General features: G+C 40.1%; 1 protein-coding gene across 4 annotated transcripts in view; it reads left to right on the top strand.

The window, feature by feature from the left end:
- The first annotated feature begins 2,289 nt into the window (after window positions 1-2,289).
- The window catches only part of LOC111562881 (zinc finger E-box-binding homeobox 1-like), a 100,969-nt gene continuing 80,793 nt past the window's right edge, over window positions 2,290-22,465 (top strand). For 2 of the 4 annotated variants that reach the window (XM_023261659.3, XM_035944176.2), the window contains exon 1: window positions 2,290-2,435. In XM_023261659.3, the coding sequence (XP_023117427.2) occupies window positions 2,378-2,435 (58 nt within the window). In that variant the 5' untranslated portion in view covers window positions 2,290-2,377. Of the gene's footprint in view, window positions 2,436-2,561; window positions 3,133-3,803; window positions 4,052-22,465 lie in introns of those variants that run through there. The other 2 variants (XM_035944177.2, XM_023261660.3) reach the window with 2 other exon arrangements.

Consider the following 22,465-nt stretch of genomic DNA (forward strand, 5'->3'; position numbering starts at 1 on the left):
AGCTTTTTATTAGTTAGATTTTTTTTAAGGTGCTTTTTGTTATTATTAGATTCCATCCATTATCTATACACCGCTTAATCTCCATTAGGGTTGCGGGGACAGGGGACACCCTGGACAGGTCACCAGTCTGTCGCAGGGCGTTATTATTACATTGTTTTTAATAATTAACTTTATTTTTGACTTCCATTATTAGATGTTTCCTCCAATATTTCCATTAAATGCTACTTTATACTTCTACTCCACTGCATTACAGATTGAATTATGATCTTTGTTACCAACTGAAAAAAATAATTACTTTTCACTGAAGAAGAGCAAGATAGTCTAGCCGTTTAGATAATAATGATATTTTCTGCACTTTCAATTTTTTTGATTCATTTTTGGCTAATTTATTTTATGCCTGCCTATTTTTTTTAGGTGCTTATTTTTAATTTTTTTTGGCAACTTTTAACACATTGAATACAAAGATTGACTGTGGTATTGCCACTTGAACAAACTTTTGCTTTTTTGTGTAATTGAGGTTTATTACAATTTTCTTCTCTCCTCTGGCTCAAATATGTATTTTAAGTATTTTCTTCTTGTTCTCTCTTGACTAAAAGAAATTTGTTTACACCTTTTGGACATATATATTCCCACCCAAAGACAAACACTTTGCATATATATAATGTATTCACCACTGTTTTACATTATCTTTAACCATTTGATTTTACTTTTCAACTATTCTTAAGTATTTTTTAGGATTTTATGGAAATTTTAATACTTTAAATACAGTGCAGGACTGTTATATAGAGATTTTAACAAACTTTTGATTTCATTTGCATCATTTTCATTTTTTAATCTTATAAGTGATACATAAATATATTTAAATATTTCATTGTTTCAAGCAGTCTTCTTTGATTAAAACCAATTTGTTTACACTTTTATGACCCCTCCCCCCCTTTTAACATATTTATTCTCACATTCCACGTCTAGACAATCACTTCGCAGTTATATAATGTATTCAGCACTGTTTTACATAATATTCAACAAATTAATTGGATTTTTCAGTATTTCTGGGTAATTTCTAGGCTTTTCTGCAACTTTAAACACTTCAAATACAGTGCAGGACTGTGATATTGATCTTGTCTTTCATCACTTTCACACTTTTTCCAAGTTATGTGATAAATATATAATTTGGTTTCTCTTCTTTGGTTCAAGTTAAATATTTAATTGTTAAATACTGTATTTTTTTCAATCACTTTTTTGTGTAATTAAGAGTTATTAGAATTTTCTTCTCTTCTCTGGCTCATTTATTTGTTTCAAGTATTGTCTTCTTCTCTATTGACTAAAACCCATTTGTAGACATCTTTTTGACATATTTCTTCCGACATTTCCTGTACCTATAGATAAACACTTTGCAGTCATACACTGTATTCAGCAATTTTTTTAGATTATTTTTAACCATTTCATTTTAGTTTTTGACTATTTCTAAGTTTTTGGGGTTTTTTTGGTTTGTTTTTTAGGATTTTCTGTAACTTGTCACTCTTTACATACAGGGCAGGACTTAAACTTTTCAGTTTGTTGAACTTCCTAGGACCTGGCGTCCACATATATGGACATCATCCCCCCCGCCAAAAGAGCGTATTGTTGATAGTAATGATAACAATAAAAACAATAATAATAATAATCATAATAATAACAATGACAACAACAATAATAATGACAATATAAATCTAATTTTAATATAATACTAATATAATAATCAGATATTACATATTATCCAATTATTATATTTATTGATTACTCCTTATCCCAAATAACTAGAACAAATCTAAAAAGGAAGGCCACTCGAAGCTCAGGCCTTAAGAGGATAAGTAAAGGCTTTAAATACTTTCGTCATCACTAATTTCACTTTTAGAACTTCCACTTATTTTTCGTCTAACTAATAATATATTAATATTTCATTGCTTTGAGCAGTCTTTTTATTGTTCCTTGACTAAAACCCATTTGTGGACGTCTTTTTGACATATTTATTCCTGCATTTGCACCTGTAGACAAACACCTTGCAGTTACATATATTCTATCCAACGGTGAGGAGGACCAGAACTGTCACCGGGGCAGACCCTCCCTCCACAGCCTCTCAGCTCACCCTGAGCTCGGCCATGTGCGGCCAGTAGGAGGGGCCGTGTTCTGAGGTGTAACCAGAAGGTGATGCCGTAAAGGCTAGTCGTAGTGTCGCAAACCAGGTGTTTTCTTTTTTTTTTTTTTTTAAACAGGGAGGGGGGGGGAAGGTGATGTCGTAAAGGGGGAGGGGTGAGGAGGGGTGAGACAGGAGGAGGGAGGAGGGAGGAGGGAGGAGGTGACTCGCGGACGGCTGCGTTTCAGACTCAGCGAGAGGATCATGGCGGATGGCCCCAGGTGTAAGCGCAGAAAACAGGCGAACCCGAGGAGGAGCAGCGGTAAGTCCCAACTCCTCCGTAGCCGCCGCCGGGGCGACCCGGGCTCGGCCGCCGGTGGGCTTTCCACTCGGTAAAAGTCCTCGTGGGGACTTTTGGGAGCGACTTGGTGCTCGTTTGTGGGAGTTTTGTGGCGGAGCGGTGCGCTGGTGTACCGTTATACCTGGCTGGCTCCTCTCTCCGCCTAGCGGTGCATGTTGGCCGCCCGGGTGGACCGTTATATCCGCTTGGTATAATAACCAGAGGAGCGCCTGGTACTTGTGTGTTTTCTCCACTTTCATACACTTTTCAAGCCTCTTTTTTTCTTGTTTAGCCACTTTTTCTAGCCACTTTCCTTCGCAACACTTTGCGCTTTCCCCACATAACAACGTGGCCAGCTGAACGCAGCTTTGTAGCTTCTAGTTTTTGCTGGATGAAATTTTCAGGGCGAGGTTGTTGCGGGTTCTTTTTTTTTTTTTTTTTAGTTTCGAGCTAACTTGCTGCTCAGTCGGCCCCCGGATGAAGCTGCTCCTCGCTCCGGTTCACATCACCCAACTTTAAGCGTGTGTTTGGTGAAATAGTGCCGTCGGGGTGAATATATGAGGTTTTTTTCATGAGGTCTGGTCCCCGTCAGTGATGGCAAAGAGATGGGATGTTTATTTTACCTCCACTTCACCCTTCCCTGCTACAGCTGCAGCAGCACATGCTCCCTTTAGTTAAGGTAAGAGTGGAAATCACCTTGTTTATTCTCTGAAAGCACATTTGACGACTTTGTGCACATACATACACGCGTTTCCTCATTGGGCGCACCGGGTTGCGTTTAAAAATCTGGCGTTTTCCTTATTCGGCGTGTGTTTTGTGTTGATTGTGTTGCAAAGTGCTCCGAATGCACGTTTTCGACTTTTCTCTTTTGCACCTGTTAGTTCGGCTGTGTTTTATATTAGCAGTGCTAAATATAAATGTTGTTTTTGGCGCATTTTGGACACATTTTGTAGCATTTACGCATGTTTTTGGAGTTATTACAAACATTTGAGCACATTTGTGGTTAGTTGCAATAACCCAGTGGGTTTTATCTGGATGATATGTTGACATACATGATCTCAGAATGGGTTTTAGTGCGCTGGGTCGTTTTTATTAAGAAGTAAATGATGTATAAACAGTATTTACATGGAAATGGGTGTAATAACTTTAAATTTAGACAACCTTCCGCAGCCACATTCCCTCATTGGACGGTTCCTTACCTGTCCTCTCCCCCTCTTCCATCGCATCAACCAATAAAAAAAGTAAACCCATAAATATATATATATTTCTGGACACGGTTATGAGGTATGATGTGTGCAAGCCGAGGGGCTGGAAAGCACCTTTCTCTTTTTTTCCCCTTCTCTCCTCCTGCTGACGACACGACGGTGACTCTGTGCGTCTGTACAGGAGCCATCATCATCATCATCATCACCATCATCATCGTCATGTTTACCTGAACGCGGATAACGGAGGCTGACAAATGGCCTAGAAATAAGCAGAAATAACACCTGCGGCTCTGCACCGTTTAACGGAACAGGATCTGCTCGCCGTTTTGTCTAAAGGCTGTGCGCGTCGTGAGGAGCCAGAAAAAAAGCAGCTCCAAATGTCAACTTGTGCAGGTAGAGATGATGTTTTTTCCCCTCCTCCTCATGGATGCTCGCCTCCCTTCATTCTCGCGGGATTTATCGTTTCTGACCCACTTGTGCATGTTTTTTTTCTCTGCTTTTAAAAAAATATGTTTATTTGTGCACCGGTTGCCTCGTTTGGTCGAGTGCACTCCGCAGCTCTCTGCACAAATAAGCGCCGCACACGGTGGAGATTCCGCCGTTATTTCGTCTCCAAACACCGTGTGCAGTGAGAGTGCATTAAAGCGCCCACCGCCAAACCTCTCCTGTCCATCTATTGTGTGGAGATAATTCGTTATACAATTTCCAGAGCGGTGTGCGGAAGGGAATGGCGGTCAGTACCATTACTGCAGTGAAGGCGGGGTTGTGCTGCCTGCTTTTTTTTTTTTTTTTTAATCTGGACCGGAGACAGCCAGGTACGCAAGGTGATGCAACACCTATAAAGGTGTATTTTAACCCATTTTCGCGTCATCCTCTCGCCGCATAAGACACAATTTCCGCATCAGAACGTCCCCAAGTGTAGTATTATATCATAATTCCCGAAAATGTAATCTTAAATGACCATATATTGAGGAAAAAGGAGCCGGTCCGTGAGAAAGGGGCGCACAATCAAGATGGCAAAAGGTGCGCAGCGCTTCCTTCTGCACACCTGCATCTCTGTTTATTCTTCCAGACTTGGATTTAAAAAAAAAAATGTTTTAATCCACATGACACAGAATTAGAATTTCCAGAGAGCTCAGACATCGTTAATGTACCATGACCTCTAGCGAGACATCATAAGACAAACAGCTGTTTTACTGTCACAAAAGCTCTAATTTTGGGCTTGTAATCTTCCTGCCAGCTCACATTACTTGATAATGCTCACTTTTATGCTATAAATATTAACATTGGTGGCCATCAGATAATGGATAAACTCCTTAAATTGCATGCCAACCTTAATTTTCCAGGTGGTTGTAGATTTATTTCACTTTACAGGTTACAGATGACTCTTGATTAATTGATGCCACATTTTGTGTCACATAATTGTGGAAAATGTGCAAGAAAACATGCAAATCATCACATTTTAGAATTTAGAGATAGAGATTGTTTGCATATTTGCTAATTAAGACTTAAACCTCTGAATCTCAAGCAGCTTTTGGGTGTTTTTGCTCACTATTTGCACCTAAAGAGATCTGAAAAATGACATCTGTGCAGTAAGGCTCGGTTAGAATGCCATGAGTCCTGAAAAGGATAAAACTATAGCTAAGTTTTGTTGGTTATGAATTTTAAAAAAAAAAATTAAAAACAAACTTAAATCCACCTGTTCAACATGTATCCATGTGCCCACAGATGTTACCAGTACTGGGGGGAAAAGGTGATGTATTATTGATAATTTACTATTTACATTTGAAATTTGTTTCCACATTTGTCTCCTCTTCTTGATATACACTGCCTGCAGTTCAGCAGAAAAGTCTCAGAATTTTTGCCATGTCACTGTTGATTGCTGCTGAGTCACAAATGATTTCATGGTTGCAAAGAAGAGTGCAAAATATTTAATTTTTAACCGAATCTGATTAGTGCAAATAGTTGTTTTTTTGGCAAATTTTTAAACGAGACATGTAGAATAGAGTTAGTTTGATAAAACATTAAGATTTAATGCTTAGATTCGTGGAATTTTCACAGCTGGTCCACAAAGCATAGATGAGTAGTTTAAGGACTGTTGGAAAGTAAAAAATCTGACCTTTTTTTTTGAGTTTTTACAGTTTCTGGCTCTGATTAATAGTGAAGTACGGGTCCTTTTTTCAAACAGAAAATGTACTTCAAAGTTGGTGGCAGGTTTTGGGGTTCAAAGGGTTAGTCTGCTGATAGATTATTGGAATGATTGCTTCATTCATTTACGTCGACTCACTAATCATTTCACTAAAACATTAGTAGATTGTGATCAGCCAGGGCAGGTAATCCGTCATTGATGCTGGTTCGATGCAGAGTTAGCGGTGATGACAAATACGCTTTCCAGACCATGTAATTTAAGCTAATTACTGACTGCGCTCTTTGCTGTGGTGTCTTCTCTGGAGTCTAGTGACAAACACACCAGGAGAAAAGATGGATGCGAGCAGAGGATCATACTTTGATTTATCCTTGATTCATTTTTTATGCATGAGCCGCACTGGCAGTCAAGTCCATCCATCTCTTCACGCTTTGTCTGAATATTCTGAAGTTGTGACTATAATAAGCCACATCAGAGTTTGTTTTTCAAGTGCCACCAAACTTCAAAATTGCCTTGTGGTTGCTTATATAAACAAAGCTTTGAAAGTTAGCAGAGAGCTGACCTGGCTGTAGCTATATGCATCATGATTTATAATATAAAAGCCAAGCAACAACCACCTTTTAACCTAAATTAAACGTTTACCACCCGTTATTTTAGTCTTTAATATATTGTAGCAGCATGCATAGTGCATAAAACAGATATTCTAGTTTTTCTAGACGGACATCTTGCAGCAACTCAAGCAGAGGGGATGGTAGGAAGTAGTTTTTGCTGATTGTGTGCAGCTCTACTGTAAATGGCAGGTGTCGGCCCTCCATGCTCCCTGCTTGTTGCTGCAGACGCCGCCGCCTCGGTCATGCCTTATCATCCAGCTCTTCAAAGTTGCTCCGTGTTTGTCTGCCGTACGAATGCATTCTCAGCTGGACTGTAATCTAACACTGCAATTTATGGACTACAGGAATGCAGCGTGGTGTTAACATACCTTGACAGGATAAACACAGCGGCCTACTCCCAGCCTCTGGACCTCATACCTACGAGCCCAGAGCCTGGACTCTTGCCTTTGCCGGCGTCTGTCCTCTGGAAGTGAAAATTGTACTTGGGGATTGGTTTCGTTTTGGTTCTCTTTTTGGTGCTAGAGTTGCTGCTGCTGTGCTAAAATTGTTGCTCAGTTTCATGTTTTATTGTAATCCTCAGGCCTGTTTAAAATAGCAGATGTGCGTTTGTTGAAATTAGATGGGAGCATTTCTACGTGTAAAATTTACGAAAGCTTGCACTGATTCTTTTTAATAACTGCTGCTTAATATGAGACATATGCTGCTTGGAAAGTGTTTACTCTTTGACCAGCCTGCTGTTGTTTGATGCACAGATTAGTGGCATTTTATTTTCTCCATGTTTAGTCATTACTGTAGATGCTAACTACTGCTGCAGTGCACACTCCATCTCTTGCATCTTGTACCAGCAAGCTTTGCATCATCTTTTCACTGCTCAGAAAGAGAAGTTTTAACTATTAAAGCTGCAGCATGTTTTCTAGTCCTCTTTTGTCTTTCTGTGTGAATGAACCATGTTCTTGAGGTCACCCTTAGGTGCTCTAGTTACAGCTGTCTTAGAGAGGAGTCATGTGGGCGTCCATGCCTCTGGGGTCGTACTGAGCGTTCATTTGTAGCTAACATGTCTTGCTGTCAGCCGGGTTCATCTTTGTGCACTCATTAGATTAGTCTGATATCAAATAATTGATGCTGTGTAATTGAATTTGCACAAACTTGCTATTGCATTTATGTTTATGTGCACCCAAAGCTGCCGTGACGTAGAGGAGTAATTCTTCAGTCTTGTGCTACTTGAATGAATGTTTACATCTTGAGGGAGACGACAGGCTCAGAGGGAAGTAGTCTGAGTGGCATTAGAGAGGGGGTTGTGGTCAACAGTAGCTGTTAATTGATCCATGACCGGTGATCATTCATGTTACTTTCTCCTTGTGCTAAAGAGCCCAAGGCTGTGTGTGTCTGTTAGTGTGTGATTGTGTGTGTATGTGTTGCACAAATGGGCCTGTGGAATGACAAAGCACTACAGGATGTCTTTAGCGAGTCAGCATTAACCCCTCCCCTTCGCCTTTTATGGTCTGGAGGGGGAGGTTCGTAAGGGCTAGTGATGCCGCTGTGACTAATTGAGTCGTGAGTGTGTTTGTTTGTGCGTTGTGCTGCGTTGTGTGGATGTTTGCATCAAGGTGGGAAACTGCTGCTTACCTCCAGGCTTTGCATAACAACACGGGCCTGCTTGTTTGGATTTACATGCATTAACACGGTGCCTGCAAGGGAGAATCGGCGGTTCTCTGCGTTTCAATTAGATGACGCCGGCCGATAAAGGCACCTTGACAGATCAGGTGCGGAAAAGTTCAAGCAAACGACTCGATGCAGCCTAATGAAGACGTGTATTGGGTTTAAACAGGTTCAAGCAAAATACGCCCCCGGTTTTTGAGTTGTCATAGCAGGTTAAATCAAACAACAGAGGCAGAGTTGAGATCATTCTGTTCGGTATACAAGAGCTTTTTCTGTTATGTAACTGAGTATCTGTGGGTAACAAAAGCAAACATGCAAGTCACGCCTAATGAGCCTGAGGTGAGGGAAATGCCAAGTGTGGATTAATGATGTGGATTTGTCAGATGGATTTTAACAGCGAGGAGAGTTTGTAATGTGTAAAAGTGGTGCACACTGTAGAGGTTTGCATGTTTTTTTTGATCAACAGGAGGTAAACTGTGTCAAAGAGAGCAGCCACAATCGCAATCACAAGTTGCAAATGTCAAATGTCACTCGTGCTGCAGGTGTGATTTGCCACTCTCAGAATTATTTATAGTTGAGACGAAAGGGAAACGGTGCGCTGTCCTCTGATTCGGTATGAAACTGAAAGTGTGCCATGCGTGCCACGCTGCACCGAGTTGTCTGAATAAATATGAAAACCTCCTTCAGTGGTCTCGGAGGTCAGAGGTCAGTTGGTGGAGCAGCCCTGGAGCTGTGTCATGGCAACATGAAGCAACATGTACCAGGAAATTGACTGAGGATGCTCAGTAGGTTTTAAGAGTTTCGGGTGATACTTTCTGCTCAAAGGTGAACCGAAAGTACACAAAGACATACGTCAGATAGAAAGCGAGAGCATAGCATAAAATTATACAAAACGTGTGTCTTTACTGGAATAATCTCACATTTAACCCCTTGAACCTCAAGCAGTTTCTGGGTGACATTTTTACTTACTTTGGGCAAATTTTTTTACGGTGAGGTAAAGTTCTGCACCTTCACGGAAACAGCACAACCGTGACTAGAAGGACAGAGGACCCAAATGTATGTTGTGCAAGTCACAGTGCCGTAAATCATAAAAGAGAGACAAACAAAAGTTAAATTTCTTGGATTATTTATTCTACAAAATTTAAAAAACTATGAGTCAACATGTACAACTTTTCCCCAGGTGCCCACAGGTGTTACCAATATTGGGGAAAATGGTAGCTCCACAAGCTGTAAATATTTTACCAAATATATTTTTTACAATCTTGACAAACTAAGTGCTTTTCACACTATTCTGCATATCAACTCTGGAAAGATGTTTCCCCAGGCTGAATGTATCCTCCAACAACTTGACAGTTTGCTCCTCTGTATTTTGTTATTGAGCTGTACAGCCTTTATTTTATTTATCCAGTATGTTTATGTCCTATCTGTTCTATGTAAACACAGCCTGCAGTTCAACCGAAAAAATCTCAGAAATTTTGTCATGCGCCTAATGTCTCCCCAGTTGCACCAAAGATATTAGATTTTATTAGTTTTATTTTTGTCATAACCTCTATTTAGTGTGTAATTGCAGCATTTTTCAAAGTAAGACATGAAGAATAAAGTGGTTTTGATCAACTGGCACAAATTTTAGCTAGAATTTGATTATTTTTTCATTCAGGGCACGTTGAAAATCTGACGATTCTTTGTATTTTCACAGTTTGTAGTTATGACAAATGATGTAATTTTGTTTAAAAAAAAATTCCTTTTAAAAAGATACCATCCCTCTCAAACTCATCAGTGGGTTTTGGGGTTCAGAGGATTGAAAGAACTGTGTGTGGCAAAATGTAAACAAATTAGCATGTGTGAAAGACTTAAACTGCAGTAAAAGCTCAAAGATAGATGGACAGAGGAGGACAACGTTTAGAAGTAACTTAGTCTTTTCTCATTCTGTGTCCAAGCTGCAGAAATTATTTAATCTCAAGTCTTCAAATATTGATAATTTTGTGTAAGGAGGCCCTTACATTCAGGCATTATCCACACATGTAAGAGATATCAAGATTTTAATGTCTGTTCTTTCTGCATAACTCAAAAGAAAATGTCCCAGAAAATGTTGTGCTTTGCTAAGACTGAGGAGCTCAGGAGACCGTTCTGTTCCGTACAGTATACCATGTTGAAGTAAATTAGATTACAGTCAAACCAAATCCTGCTCCACATTTACAGCGCCGTTCAAAATCGATGTTATGATGACAAAGTTTGCTTGCTGCCACCTACGCTCCAAACAAAAGCCGAAATGTGGAACCAGAACTGAAATTCACCTCTGGAGCCGACGGTGCAGAAAATCTCTGAGGAACTGCCAAAGTCGTGTTTTCATTTAGGTGGCCTAACCCATTTCCACAAGTAACCTGCTTTGCTGTTGCCTTTCATCCTTCCCATTCAATCACCTGAATATTCATGTATTCAAGAGGCTCCCTGAGCAGCTAACAGCTAAAACTTTAATCTATCCAGTGGTGGAGGCTGATCTGCAGGAGAGACCCACTTTCTGCTGCTGCTGACCAGCTCCCCAATTAATGCTCATGTGTGTTAAAACCTTCATATATGTGTGCATCTGAAGACAAAACAGATGCGTGAACTCATTTGTGTGATTGTGTGTGTTACGTGTGCTCACAGGCCAGTGTGTGTCTAGAGAAAGAGACCCATTCAGAAGTCCTGTGTGAGTGGGAGAGGGGGAGCACTCTTTCACACTCACCCGGTGGGAAACTCTTCTCCTTCTCCTTTGGTGGCGCTACAATTTGCATATCCTGCCATCCTCCATTCTCTTTTTTTTCCTGCTGCCGCCTCAGAGGCAGAACAGAGGCTGAAGAAACCAGTGAAAAAGGCAGCCCAAAGCCCTGCCGCCAGCCTCCAGGCTCAGTAGTGAGTGGAGGGAGCCGTGCAGCAGGGACCCAGTCGACTTGTAATCCCAAACGTGCTGGTCACTGAAGTGGATTGCCGCCTGCCTGTGATAGCCAACTCACTTTGATTCACTTCCACTTAAAATTGGGACACATCTCTGAGGTAATCCCGAAAAGAAAGAGGTGTAGGGAGGCAGATACGAAAAGAAGCTCGTAGAGCAGGAGGGGAATGATGGAACTCATAAATAAAAGCAAAATAACATGCAGAAGAGTGAAAAATAACAAAAATCAAAACCAAATTTAACATTAGATTCCCTGACCTCTACATTTGTTGCAGTACAAAACTGATAAAGACATTATTGCTTCTTGGGGCTGCAACTAACAACTATCAGTTAATGAATTCATCAACAACAAAAGCACTCAGAGAGTGCAGTACTTTGCCAAAGCTGCTTATTTGTATCATTCTATCATTCTGTTCAATCTTTAAGAAAAAAATTACCCTGTGGTGAGCACAGGTGTGTGTTATGCATGTGTACGTTATGTACAGATACCGAATCATGACCTAAATATGTAGCGGGCGGTGGGTGATGGGGCTTGGAGACTTCCTCACAACTTAATCAATTGTTCCTTGTATCATTTCTGATGGACAAGTCCCGATAAGTCTGCAGCAGTCGATTTGTAGTAGGATCATAATCATGTGATCGTCAGCAGGCAGCTGATGTAGTGTTCACTTGTTGTCATAGTTACAGCGATGCCATGTTGCTGTCTAGCAGTGACACAGAAATCTTTAACAAATCTGTGGATCCAGACTATAAGCCACATCACTGCCAAAATCTATTAAGTTGGTCCTTGTGTCATTTTTGACCTTCCCTGAAAATTTCATCCAAATCTGTTTTTCTGTGTTTGAGTTGTGTTGCGAACAGACAAATGTACGCCAATCGTCACAAAACTCCACCGCATTCTTTGTTCCTTCCAAATGTCTCATTTTCTCTACAGCCTGAAGATATTATTGCTGTCACAGAGGAGGAATGAAACAAGAAAATAATCAGATTTAAGAAGCCTGAATCACAGAATTTTCTCAAATCGATTAATCAAATATCAAAATAGATAGCGATTAATAGCTGACAACTAATTGATAATTTTTTGCAGCTCTAGTGCCACTCAGTTGTACCAACAAAGTCTACTAACAACTAATCAACAGAAAAATATTGTCTTTAAGCAAAAATACTAAACATTCATTGGTTCTGGCTTCCTAATTGTGCAAGTTTTAGTTGTAAAGTGCAAATCATCCAAATTACTGACTGGTTTTAATAGAATACGGCTGCTGACTGTGAGACGTCTTTAGTCTGTGCTTTAAGAAAAGCATTTTTTTAACCTCCAACTGCATTGTATGTTTCGTAGAGGTCTGCAGTATATAGAAATGGAAAATATTTCTTTAGGCAAGTACCGTAGCGTGTCCGTTTTTGCCTTCTTACAGGAACCAGATTATTTTCATAGGGATGTGTTAAAATAACTTCAGCGAGTGATTTGGCATTTTATTACTTCAACAAACCGGAGCTATATAAAAGCTCAACCCAAACCACGTCATGCTGTGAGTATTCCAGGTTATATGTGATCGAATGAACTTGAAAAACACAGTAAAATGTACAGTAGGAGCGGAGGAGTCGACCTCCCAGCAGCCCCTGTTGGTCTCAGGAGACATAAATCATGAGCGGTGGACAGGTGGGTTAGGAGGGGCCTGACTCACTAAAGACACCCAGGAGACTTCAGAGGGTGCAGCAGCAGCAGGACAGGTGGGAGTGGAATAGAGAATTAGATTAGAGGCCCAGCAGAGTGATTTATTCTTCCCCCCCACTTTTGCACCGCTTTCCATTTGAGTCATTTTTTTTCTGTCTTTGAGGCAGAAAATTCAAGCAGACGGCGCAGGAGCCATTTTGTCGTTAAATGCATACATTTGTGTTTCATTTGCTCCTCAAACCAGCAAGCGGCACCTCTTTGAATAATTAGAGGTTGTATTTAAGGAAGTCGGACGCAGGTGTTGCTGATTGTACTGTTTTTTTTTTCGTGTGGAATATTCATTCCTGTTACAGCGGATTAAGATTGAAGATCAGCAGGCGGTGAACTGATTAAACACGTGACTCTGATCACGCACAAATTGATCATAAATCACAGCGATTTTCACAATAGCAGCACACTGGACGTTAATGAATTTATGCGACACATTGCATTAAGTAAAGAGGCAAATCAGCTTGCTGTTCAAAAAATGAGTTGTCTTCATTTATAAACCCACAGTTTTTACACCCCGTCTGCTCTCTGGAGAGTTGTTGCAAGGGGAAAAAGTCTGTAGTAACATGACTTTCTGGTGTCTTTCATGCTCCTGTAGCTTGTGGATGTGTTTAGCATCCTGGTAATCTGCACACACAGCTCTGATTGGTCGGCTGTTTTCTGCTGTACCGCTGCAGGATGAGTTCATTGCTGGAGTTGTGTTTCCATCCTCACGTGACAGTGGTCTCCCGGATCGGCTTGTGTTACACCACCGCTCCTGAGTCTCGTAGTAGTAATGGATGAATGCTTTTTGTGGCTCGGTTTACAGTAATTAAAGCTAAGACAGTTAAGTGATGAAATTAATGAGAAACTGTGTTGATCTCTTCTGAACCCCGAGCAGTTTGCAGGAGGGTTTTACATCTCCATGGAAAGAGCACAACCGTGGCTAGAAGCACAGAGAATTCACAAATGACAATTATAATGCCATAGATATTAAAAACCAAAAATGAGTGTTGAATTTCATTGACCATTTCTTTTACAAGAGTTAGAAAAAAAACCTAGAATACTGTGGAAAAAAAGGTTGCTCTGCATATTATAGATACTTACATTTTTAAGCTGCTTCAATAGGTGTCTCCTCTCTGTTCTATGTATACACAGCCTGCAGTGCAACCAAGTTCAACATTAAAGTGCCTGAATTTTTGCCATGTGACTGTTGGTCGCAGCTGAATTATTAATGACTTCACAGTTGCACCAAGATACAGAATTTACATAGTTTACAAGTTACAGAATGTGCATAAAGCAAGTAGTTTATTTTTTGCCAATTTTTAAAACGAGTTGCGTAGAGTGAAGTGATTTTGAGGAAATGTTGCCTTTTCTAGTTAAGATTTTTGAGTTCCCAACAGAATATTAAGTTACAGATGAGTTGAAGTTGAAAATCTTAGAATTATTTCTAATTTTACTGATAAATTTTGTAATTTTGGCTCTTTTTTAAAAAAAAGATAACATGCTTTTCAAACATGTTAGCAGGTTTCCAGGGTTACGTTTGTTAAATAATAGTTCAGTAAACAGAAAATTGATCACAAACTATGTTAAGTGATTAATTGTTAGTCATTTATTTTTTCAGCAAGAATAACAAGCATTCAACAGTTGTAGCATCTCACTGTGAACATTTGCCTCTACTTATCTTTCACAAACAGAATACCATTTAAATTGGAATTTTGAATTCTAACAGGCATTTTAATCATTTTCAGATTTTTTTCTGATTACCTAAAGAACAAATTTGAGCATATATGTGTGGATTTACCTGCTAATAATTACATGATTGCTTTTGCTTGGTGGATTTCTTGTGTTTTTTATCATGGCGTATTATTTGCTTTGCAGCTGAGGAGGGAGATGCTGCCTCTCTGTCCATGCAGGACGGATGGAGACTGAATATGTTGAGACAGAACAGAGGATTTGATTAGAAGCTCAGTAGAGATGTGCAGCGTTGACTCTCCCCGTGTCTCTCATTCATCCTGTGTCCTGTGTGCTTGATTTGCAGTCTGTGGAGCCGGCCAGATGATAGATGGCGCTCGTAAAAGCGAACACGAGAAGGGAAAAAAGGGAGAAGAGGCGGACGACACCTTACTCGCAAAACAAAATATGCGGGTCCATTCAAATCTCTTAAACTGTCAGGGTCGATTTAGATGTTGATGCAGGAGAACATTAAGCAGCGTCCCCTCTTTTTTGTAAATCACACAAGCAAATTCACGGCCGAGTGAAAGAGAAAGCTGGAGTGGCAGAAAGAAAGGGAGTGTTGTTATTGAATTACAGGTGATGGCTGCTAATTGGGCCCTCCAGAGATGGTGTGTGTGTGCGCTTGTTGTGTCGAGTGTGTGTCGGGCTCCAGGGATGCAGAGTTGATGAAGCTGTTAGGGTAAAGTGCGGGGCCCCAGCGCGCCGCCTGAGTGCTGTGCTTTAGAGGCCGTCCTGTCCCCGCGGAGGAGCGCTAATGGAGGCCACCCAGCCCTGATGAATAACACCCAGACTGGATGGATGGATGAATGGATGGATGGATGGATGGATGGATGGAGGGACGACGGAGCCGGGGGTGATGCTGCTGTAATTGAGGCGGCTTGCTGAGCGAAAGGAGTGCTCGGGTTTTGATGAGCTGTCGGCATGAAGCAACACGTTTGTGCCGAAGCTGTGACAATAACAGCATTAGCACTCTGCCAGGGTGTCAGCGGGGCCTGAAAAGTCATACACAACCAGCTGTAGTTTTAAATCCGAGTGCATGTTGCTTTACTATTACTGATAAACATGACAATAGCAACTCAGACTATAGTGTGACACTTGATGTCAAATCTCTGGGAAGGTTGTGTACAAACACACAGTTGAACTCTGCGCAGTTAATGGGTGCTATTTTTTTCCTCTTGTCACCTTTTTTCCTCACTGTGGGATCATTTTTCACTGTAGTATAAAGTCCTCCAGCTCTATGGAAACAACACAACCATGACTAGAAGAAAACAGAACTAAACTACAAAAAGCACTCAGAGAGCGCAGTACTTGACCAAAATTGTTCGTATGGCATTGTCAGAAATGCAGCTTTTGTTTTATTTATTTTTTTTAGAAATGCAGCATGTGCTTATTAGTTGTTGTGATCAGAAATCACAGCAGCATAGAATGGAAAACACCCTCACAATTTAATCAACTGTTCCTTGTATCATTTCCGACGGATAAGTCCTGATAAGTCCGCAGCGGTCGATTTGTAGTAGGATCGCAATCATGTGATCTTCAGCAGGCAGCTGACGTAATGTTCACTTGTTGTCATAGTTACAATGACGCTGTGCCACTATCTTGCAGTGATACAGAAATCTTTAACAAATTTGTGGATCCAGACTATAAGCTGCATCACTGCCAAAATGTAATCAGGTGATCTTTGGTGTCATTTCTGACCTTCCCTGAAAATTTCTTCCAAATCCATTAGTCCATTTTTGAGCAATGTTGTGAACAGGCAGACAGACAGGCAATCAGACGGACAAACGTACGCTGGTCGTTACATAACTCCACCGCGTTCCATTGCCGGAGTAATTACATCCTCTGTGCTGTATGACACAGTTATATTACTGGAAATCATTAAAAAGAAAACATAACAGTTTATTTTCCAAAAATAAACAACAACAAAAAACATTTTTCCAAGTGTCTCTTCTCCTTTGGTGGCACTACGATTTGCATATCCTGCTATCCTCCATTCTCTTTTCTTTCCTGCTGCTGCCTCAGAGGCAAAAAAAATATACAAATGCTGCGAATACAGTGACTCTCCATACTGTAGATATTTCACTATTAACATTAGTAATTTGTTTCCATACTTTCCATAACACATCCTGCAGTTCTTCTGAATTCTGCTGAAAAGTCACTGAATTTCCGTCACATGACTGTTAGTCGCAGCTGAATCAGTCGTGGTTTCTCAGTTGCACCGAGGAGTACAGAATAAAATTTTTTACAGAATCTAGCCCCAGCAAATGGTTAATTTTTGACCATTTTTTTAAGCAAGACAATGTAGAATAAATTGGGTGAAATATCCAGATTTTAGGCTTACACTTGGTTGATTTTCCAGACAAAACTAAAAGTCACACATGATTAGTTGAAAGATTGTTGTCGAAAAGGTGAAAATGTAGTGATTCTTCCTGTTTTTACAGCTTCTTGATATGACAAATAGTGTAAATTTTGTGATTTTAAAACAAGTAATATGTCTTTCAAACCTGCTGGTGGATTTACAGGTGGAGTGGGTTAACACAATATTCAGAAGAGTTAATTATATGATAATTATTTTTAGGTTTAGCATCGTTGATTTGGTGTTTGGAGGGATTTGGGCGCATTTTATGAACTAAAGCTGCAGTGTCCACTAGCTTGTGATTGGCTGAACACAGGTGATCCAGCTGGTCAGGTATTGGTGAAGCTGGGTGGAAATATGCAGCGACTGAGGCCTAAAGGAGGAAAAAATGCATTAGCTGCAATCCTAGCAGCCTCCAAAATAAACACAGAATAGAGCAAAAGTCAAGAGCATTACAGCAGCTGCCCGCCATGTTTTGGTTTCATTTCCTTTTCACATTTAGAGCTTTAACTGTTTATTGATTAGTTGATCGACATACAGCAAACCAGCTTCTCAGTTGTGAGGATTTGCTGTTTTTCTTAAGTGATAATAAATTTGGGTTTGGTTGAGGTTGGGTTAGTAGAACGATAAAATAATCAGAATATTAATGGATGATATAACAATTAGCTGCAGCCCTGGCGCAGTTTCACAGTTAGTGCACTGAGTATGAATGACTGAAAACTAATTTCACAGTGTTCCAGCCTTTTTGCATTCAGTATGCGTCCCCTTTTGTGAACGTTCAGGATGTGGGACACACGGTCGTCTCTGCTGCCACTGAGGATGCCGCCGAGCTCATCCACTTAGATTTCTGTTGATCAAAGCAGTTCTGGCGTCGGTGTTGATGCTGCAGCACGATTGCTGAGGTGTCAGCTGTTTAGTCTACCAGAGACGTGGAGCAGCGACGGTGCAGACGCTCTGGGGAAGGCCAGACCACCTTCATCAGCGTTGGAGTCTATGTGTTCTCTACCTTAGGAAGACAAAAGGTTGAATTTATCAAATGTAAACATGTATGTAAGTGGAAGTGTGGGATTTTGTGACTTAGGTGGCTTGTTGTGAGCATCAGGGTCTGTTCTTACATGGTTTTCCTGTGTAATACTGCTGCAGATGTGGAAGTTGTGTTGTTTCCATAGAGGTACAAAACTTTATATTGCAGTGAGTTAAAATGTGACAGGGGCAAAAAACTGTCCAGAAACTGCTTGAGGTTCAGACGGTCAAAAGACGGTAAAATTGTAGGATTTCGCCTTTGGTCTTAAAATGTTGGTATCAGCGTTATCACTCCAAATTAACTGTTGACTTTTGGAAACTCAGCCGGTGCAGTCGATGGGGCTAAAAGTTTAATTTCCTGCCCTCATCAAGCATAAAACTGGAGCAGAAGTCTGGCTGAGCTGCAGTTTCCCTTTTTGGGCTATCGGTGTTTGAGAGTTGGCCCAGTGCAGCAGCTTTTACGTCCTGACTGGGTTTCATCAGCGCTGTTTGTTTTCCTCTCTAGTCTCATGCAGCAGGCATCTTAATGTGAGCTCAGAGACACTTGGAGTTAATCTCACCAACCTGTAGCGAGCATGTGCACAGGCTCATTAGTCACTTCACCTTTAAGAGACAGAAAAGGCAGCAGAGGACCAGATTCCAACTGAAGGACCTGTTTTACAGGAAAACATCATCAGTAGCTATTAACGTTTTTGTCTTCTCCAAAGGTCACAAAGGTTAATCATTCAATTGGTCAATCCACAGAAAGTTATTCAACTACTTTGCTCATAGATTAATCATATTAATGAATTTTTAAGGAAAAGTGCCTAAAAGTCACCAGTTTCAGCTTCTTCACTGTAATTATTAACAGTTTTCTTAGATTTTTACTGAAGTAAATTTAACATTGCTTAGTTTTGGGGCTGCAAAACAAACTGAATAGATACCAGCTTATTTTACGATAAAATGTTTTACCAGATTTTTAGTGTTATCAGATCAAACAATTAATTGAGAAAATAATTGGCACAATTAAATGATTATGAAAATGATCGTGACTTGTAGTTAGAGCTGAAAAGTCGATTCGGATAAATTGTGTTGTTCCAAATACGAATAAGGAAAAAGGCTTATTTAGAATTTAATCACCTTAGTTTAAAATGAACCACTTTATCGAACGCTGCCGTTCAAAGGTTTGGGGTCATGTTTTCCATGAAAACTCACACTTTTATTCATGTGCTAACACAAGGGTTTTCTAATCATCAATTAGCCTTTCAACACCATTAGCTAAGTAGCATTAGAACACTGGAGTGATGGTTGCTGGAAATAGGCCTCTGTACCCCTATGTACATTAAAAATCAGCTGTTTCCAGCTGGAATAGTCATTTATAACATTAAGAATGTCTAGACTGGATTTCTGATTCTTTAATATTATCTTCATTGAAAAAAACTGCCTTTCTTTCAAAAAGAAGGACATTTCTATGTGACCCCAAACTTTTGAACGATAGTGTGGGTAATACTTTTGATGTTTACAAAGCAATGAATACACACTCAAATGAATACAATCACACACTTAAGTAAAGAGACATAACTAAGGGTAACGTAAAAATCACTTGGCGATTGTTCATGCAGCCAAACTGAGCATTTTCATTCGATATGTTTATGGTTTTTGCATCTTGTCCATTTAAATGAAACTACTGAAACCATTTTTGTTTTGCTATTGATTTAAGTTTCAATCACTGGTCCATATACCTATTGTTTCGACCAGGCCTAGCTGTAGCCTTAATTTGATTAATGACAAATGTCTCTTTTGAGAATGGAAAAAGGTAAACACAAGTCAACTTTATATATATATAGCTCATTTAAAACAACAAGAGTTAAACCAAAATGCTGTACAATTGTAAATAGCAACCCACAAGACATACACACAAGGACTAAAAATACAAATCTGAAAAATACACAATAAGATAAAGAAAAATAATATACAAAAAAGGAACGAATGGGTACAGTGAGATTTTTTAATACTGTGCAACCTAAAATGACCACTTTCTTTCCACGTCTTCCTTGGAAAGACTGCCACCTTCTTTTCCCTCCGACTGAACCCATGTCAAGACACGTCCAGTTTATTTATTTACATGAATCCCTCATTGGATTTGTCTAGCAGCACAGCGCTCAAATATATCTAATGCTGCAAGCTGGAAAACAAGCAGAAACAAGCAAACTGAAGGATTTGCTGTCAGTAAATGGTGTTTGTGGTAGCATGTGTACACTGCGGTGTGTGTGTGTAGACGTCGTCGCCAGCGTAGCAGGTGTGCCTGGGCTTCAGTTCCATTACAAGTCTCATAAATACCACCTGACACCGTTACAGCAGGCAGGCTTCGATATAAAACTCTCTTCCCGTGGCGTGCAGCCCTTCAGCACAATTATATTATACCTCACTTGAGGGGAGGAAAGCTACACCCCTGACCGGTACCTCCTAACAGACCGAGCTGGTCCGATTGCACATACCTTTCTCTCGAGCCGTCTTCAAATTTGAGCTGTTTTTATATCTCGACTTCATTAATTAATTCCACTTGACTTGATCTTGGCTTCTTTTTTAGACATTTTTAAAACTGGATTCCCCTCCAAGGCTATGATGTATATTCTCCGTCGCCACACATGTTAATTTGAGCCCTCAGCCCTGTTTAAAAACACACACAGTTGTATTATTACACACACTTTGAGAGGCATCAAGTGTACTGGCAGTTTAATGGAAAAACCAACACCAAGCAGGCCTGGGTGTTCTGGATTTTTAATGCCTCTGTATCCTTTAATTGTTTCGGCAAATTGGGCAGCCAGAAGGTGTTGTAATTATAAATATTTGCCCAGCATTTGCATTGTGCAGATACAGCCTCTTTGCCCCCTCTCCTGGATGACATTTCAGTCGACCGGCGATCTGAACGTGCTTGACATTTTGCTAAACTGCGTTCGGAAGGTCCTGCCTGTCCCTGTTTTCCTTCCCCTCCTCCCTGCATTGTGTGGCTGGGTAAACAGGCACTAACACACACACACACTAACACACTCCATATCCTCACAGTGCTGCTTATACATCTGGGGAGTTTGCTTTGTGTAGGATTATGCTTTTGTCTTTACAACAGAGCGGCATTGAGTTGTTTATTTCTGATGTTTTTCCCAAAACACACCTGTAAAGGAAAAGTAGGCTAGCATCTCATTATGCTTTTCACAGGAGGGTCTGTGCTGCTCAGTTCTTTTCTGAACTCAGGCTTTAGGAGTTGCACAAAGTAGGTGGAGCAACCTTGTAATGCACCACATATGACTGTTTGATCTGTTTGCATGTAACTTAATAGGCTGAAGATGATCTAAGACACTTTGTGGGAACCGTTCCCAACCACTCTGCTGCCTCTTCCCTCCATCCCAGAGGTCCTGTTGAACTTTAAATCTAATGGCTGTAGACATATGGGGATCAGACGGCATCAGATGGTCTTCATTTAGCGAGGACAAACAAATGGTGACTATGTACTAGAGATACTTCACTACTTACATTTTTAATTTGTTTCCAGACACAGCCTGCAGTTCAAACTAGTTCTGCTGGGAAGCTGCTGAATTTTGGTCATGTTTTTGTTGGTCACAACTGAGTCAGCAATGACTTCTCAGTCTCGTAGAAAAGCACAGAATTTTAGTTTTTTTACAGAATCTGGTCACTGCAAATGGTTTATTTTTGACACATTTTTACATGAGACATGTGGAACAAATAGATTTTTGTGTAAAATCCTAATTTTGAGCTCAGATTTGGTTGTTTTTTCAGACAAAACCAAAAAGCACACGATTAGTTTGAGGATTGTCTCAAAGGTGGAAATTTTGATATGATAAATTATGTGTTTTGGTGGTTCTATACAATAACATGTCTTTCAAACGTGCAAACTATTCCTAACAGTCACTTAGCTGCTGAATATCTTTAGGTTTTGCTTTGTAATTTGATGATTGGAAAATGGCCTTGAGCATTTTACATTTGGGTGCGTTTTATAAACTATAGCAGCAGTGTCCAGTGGATGGTCTTCATTTAGGACAGATAAATGGTGACTCTACGTAGTATAGATACTTCACTACTTCTAATTTGTTTCCATGCTTGTTTCCTGTCTGCTCTGTCTAAACACAGCCTGCAGTTCATCCTAGTTCTACTGGAAAGTTGCTGAATTTTGGTCATGTCACTGTTGGTCACAGCTGAGTCAATCATGGCTTTTCAGTCATGCAGAAAAGCACAGCACTTTATGTTTTTTACAGAATCTGCTGACTGCAAATGGTTTACTTTTGACAAATTTTTACACGAGACATGTAGAACAAATACATTTTGGTGTAAAATCCTAATTTTAAGCATAGATTTGGTTGTTTTTTTTCAGACAAAACCAGAAGTCACACATGATTAGTTCAAGGAAAATCTGATGCTTCATATTTGTACAGCTTCTTGAGATGATAAGTGGTATTTTTTCTGTGAATTTAAGAAAATAACATGCCTTTCAAACTGCAAAATATTCATAACAGTCATAGTTTTGTAATTTGATGATCAGAAGATGGCCTTGGGCATCTCAAACCATTTGGGCACATTTTATAAACTAAAGCAGCAGTATCTATTGTGCTGCTCAGTTCTTTTATGTGCTCAGGTTTTAGGAGTTGC

Source organism: Amphiprion ocellaris, chromosome 10 (assembly GCF_022539595.1).
Source record: "Amphiprion ocellaris isolate individual 3 ecotype Okinawa chromosome 10, ASM2253959v1, whole genome shotgun sequence".
Lineage (NCBI taxonomy): Eukaryota > Metazoa > Chordata > Actinopteri > Pomacentridae > Amphiprion > Amphiprion ocellaris.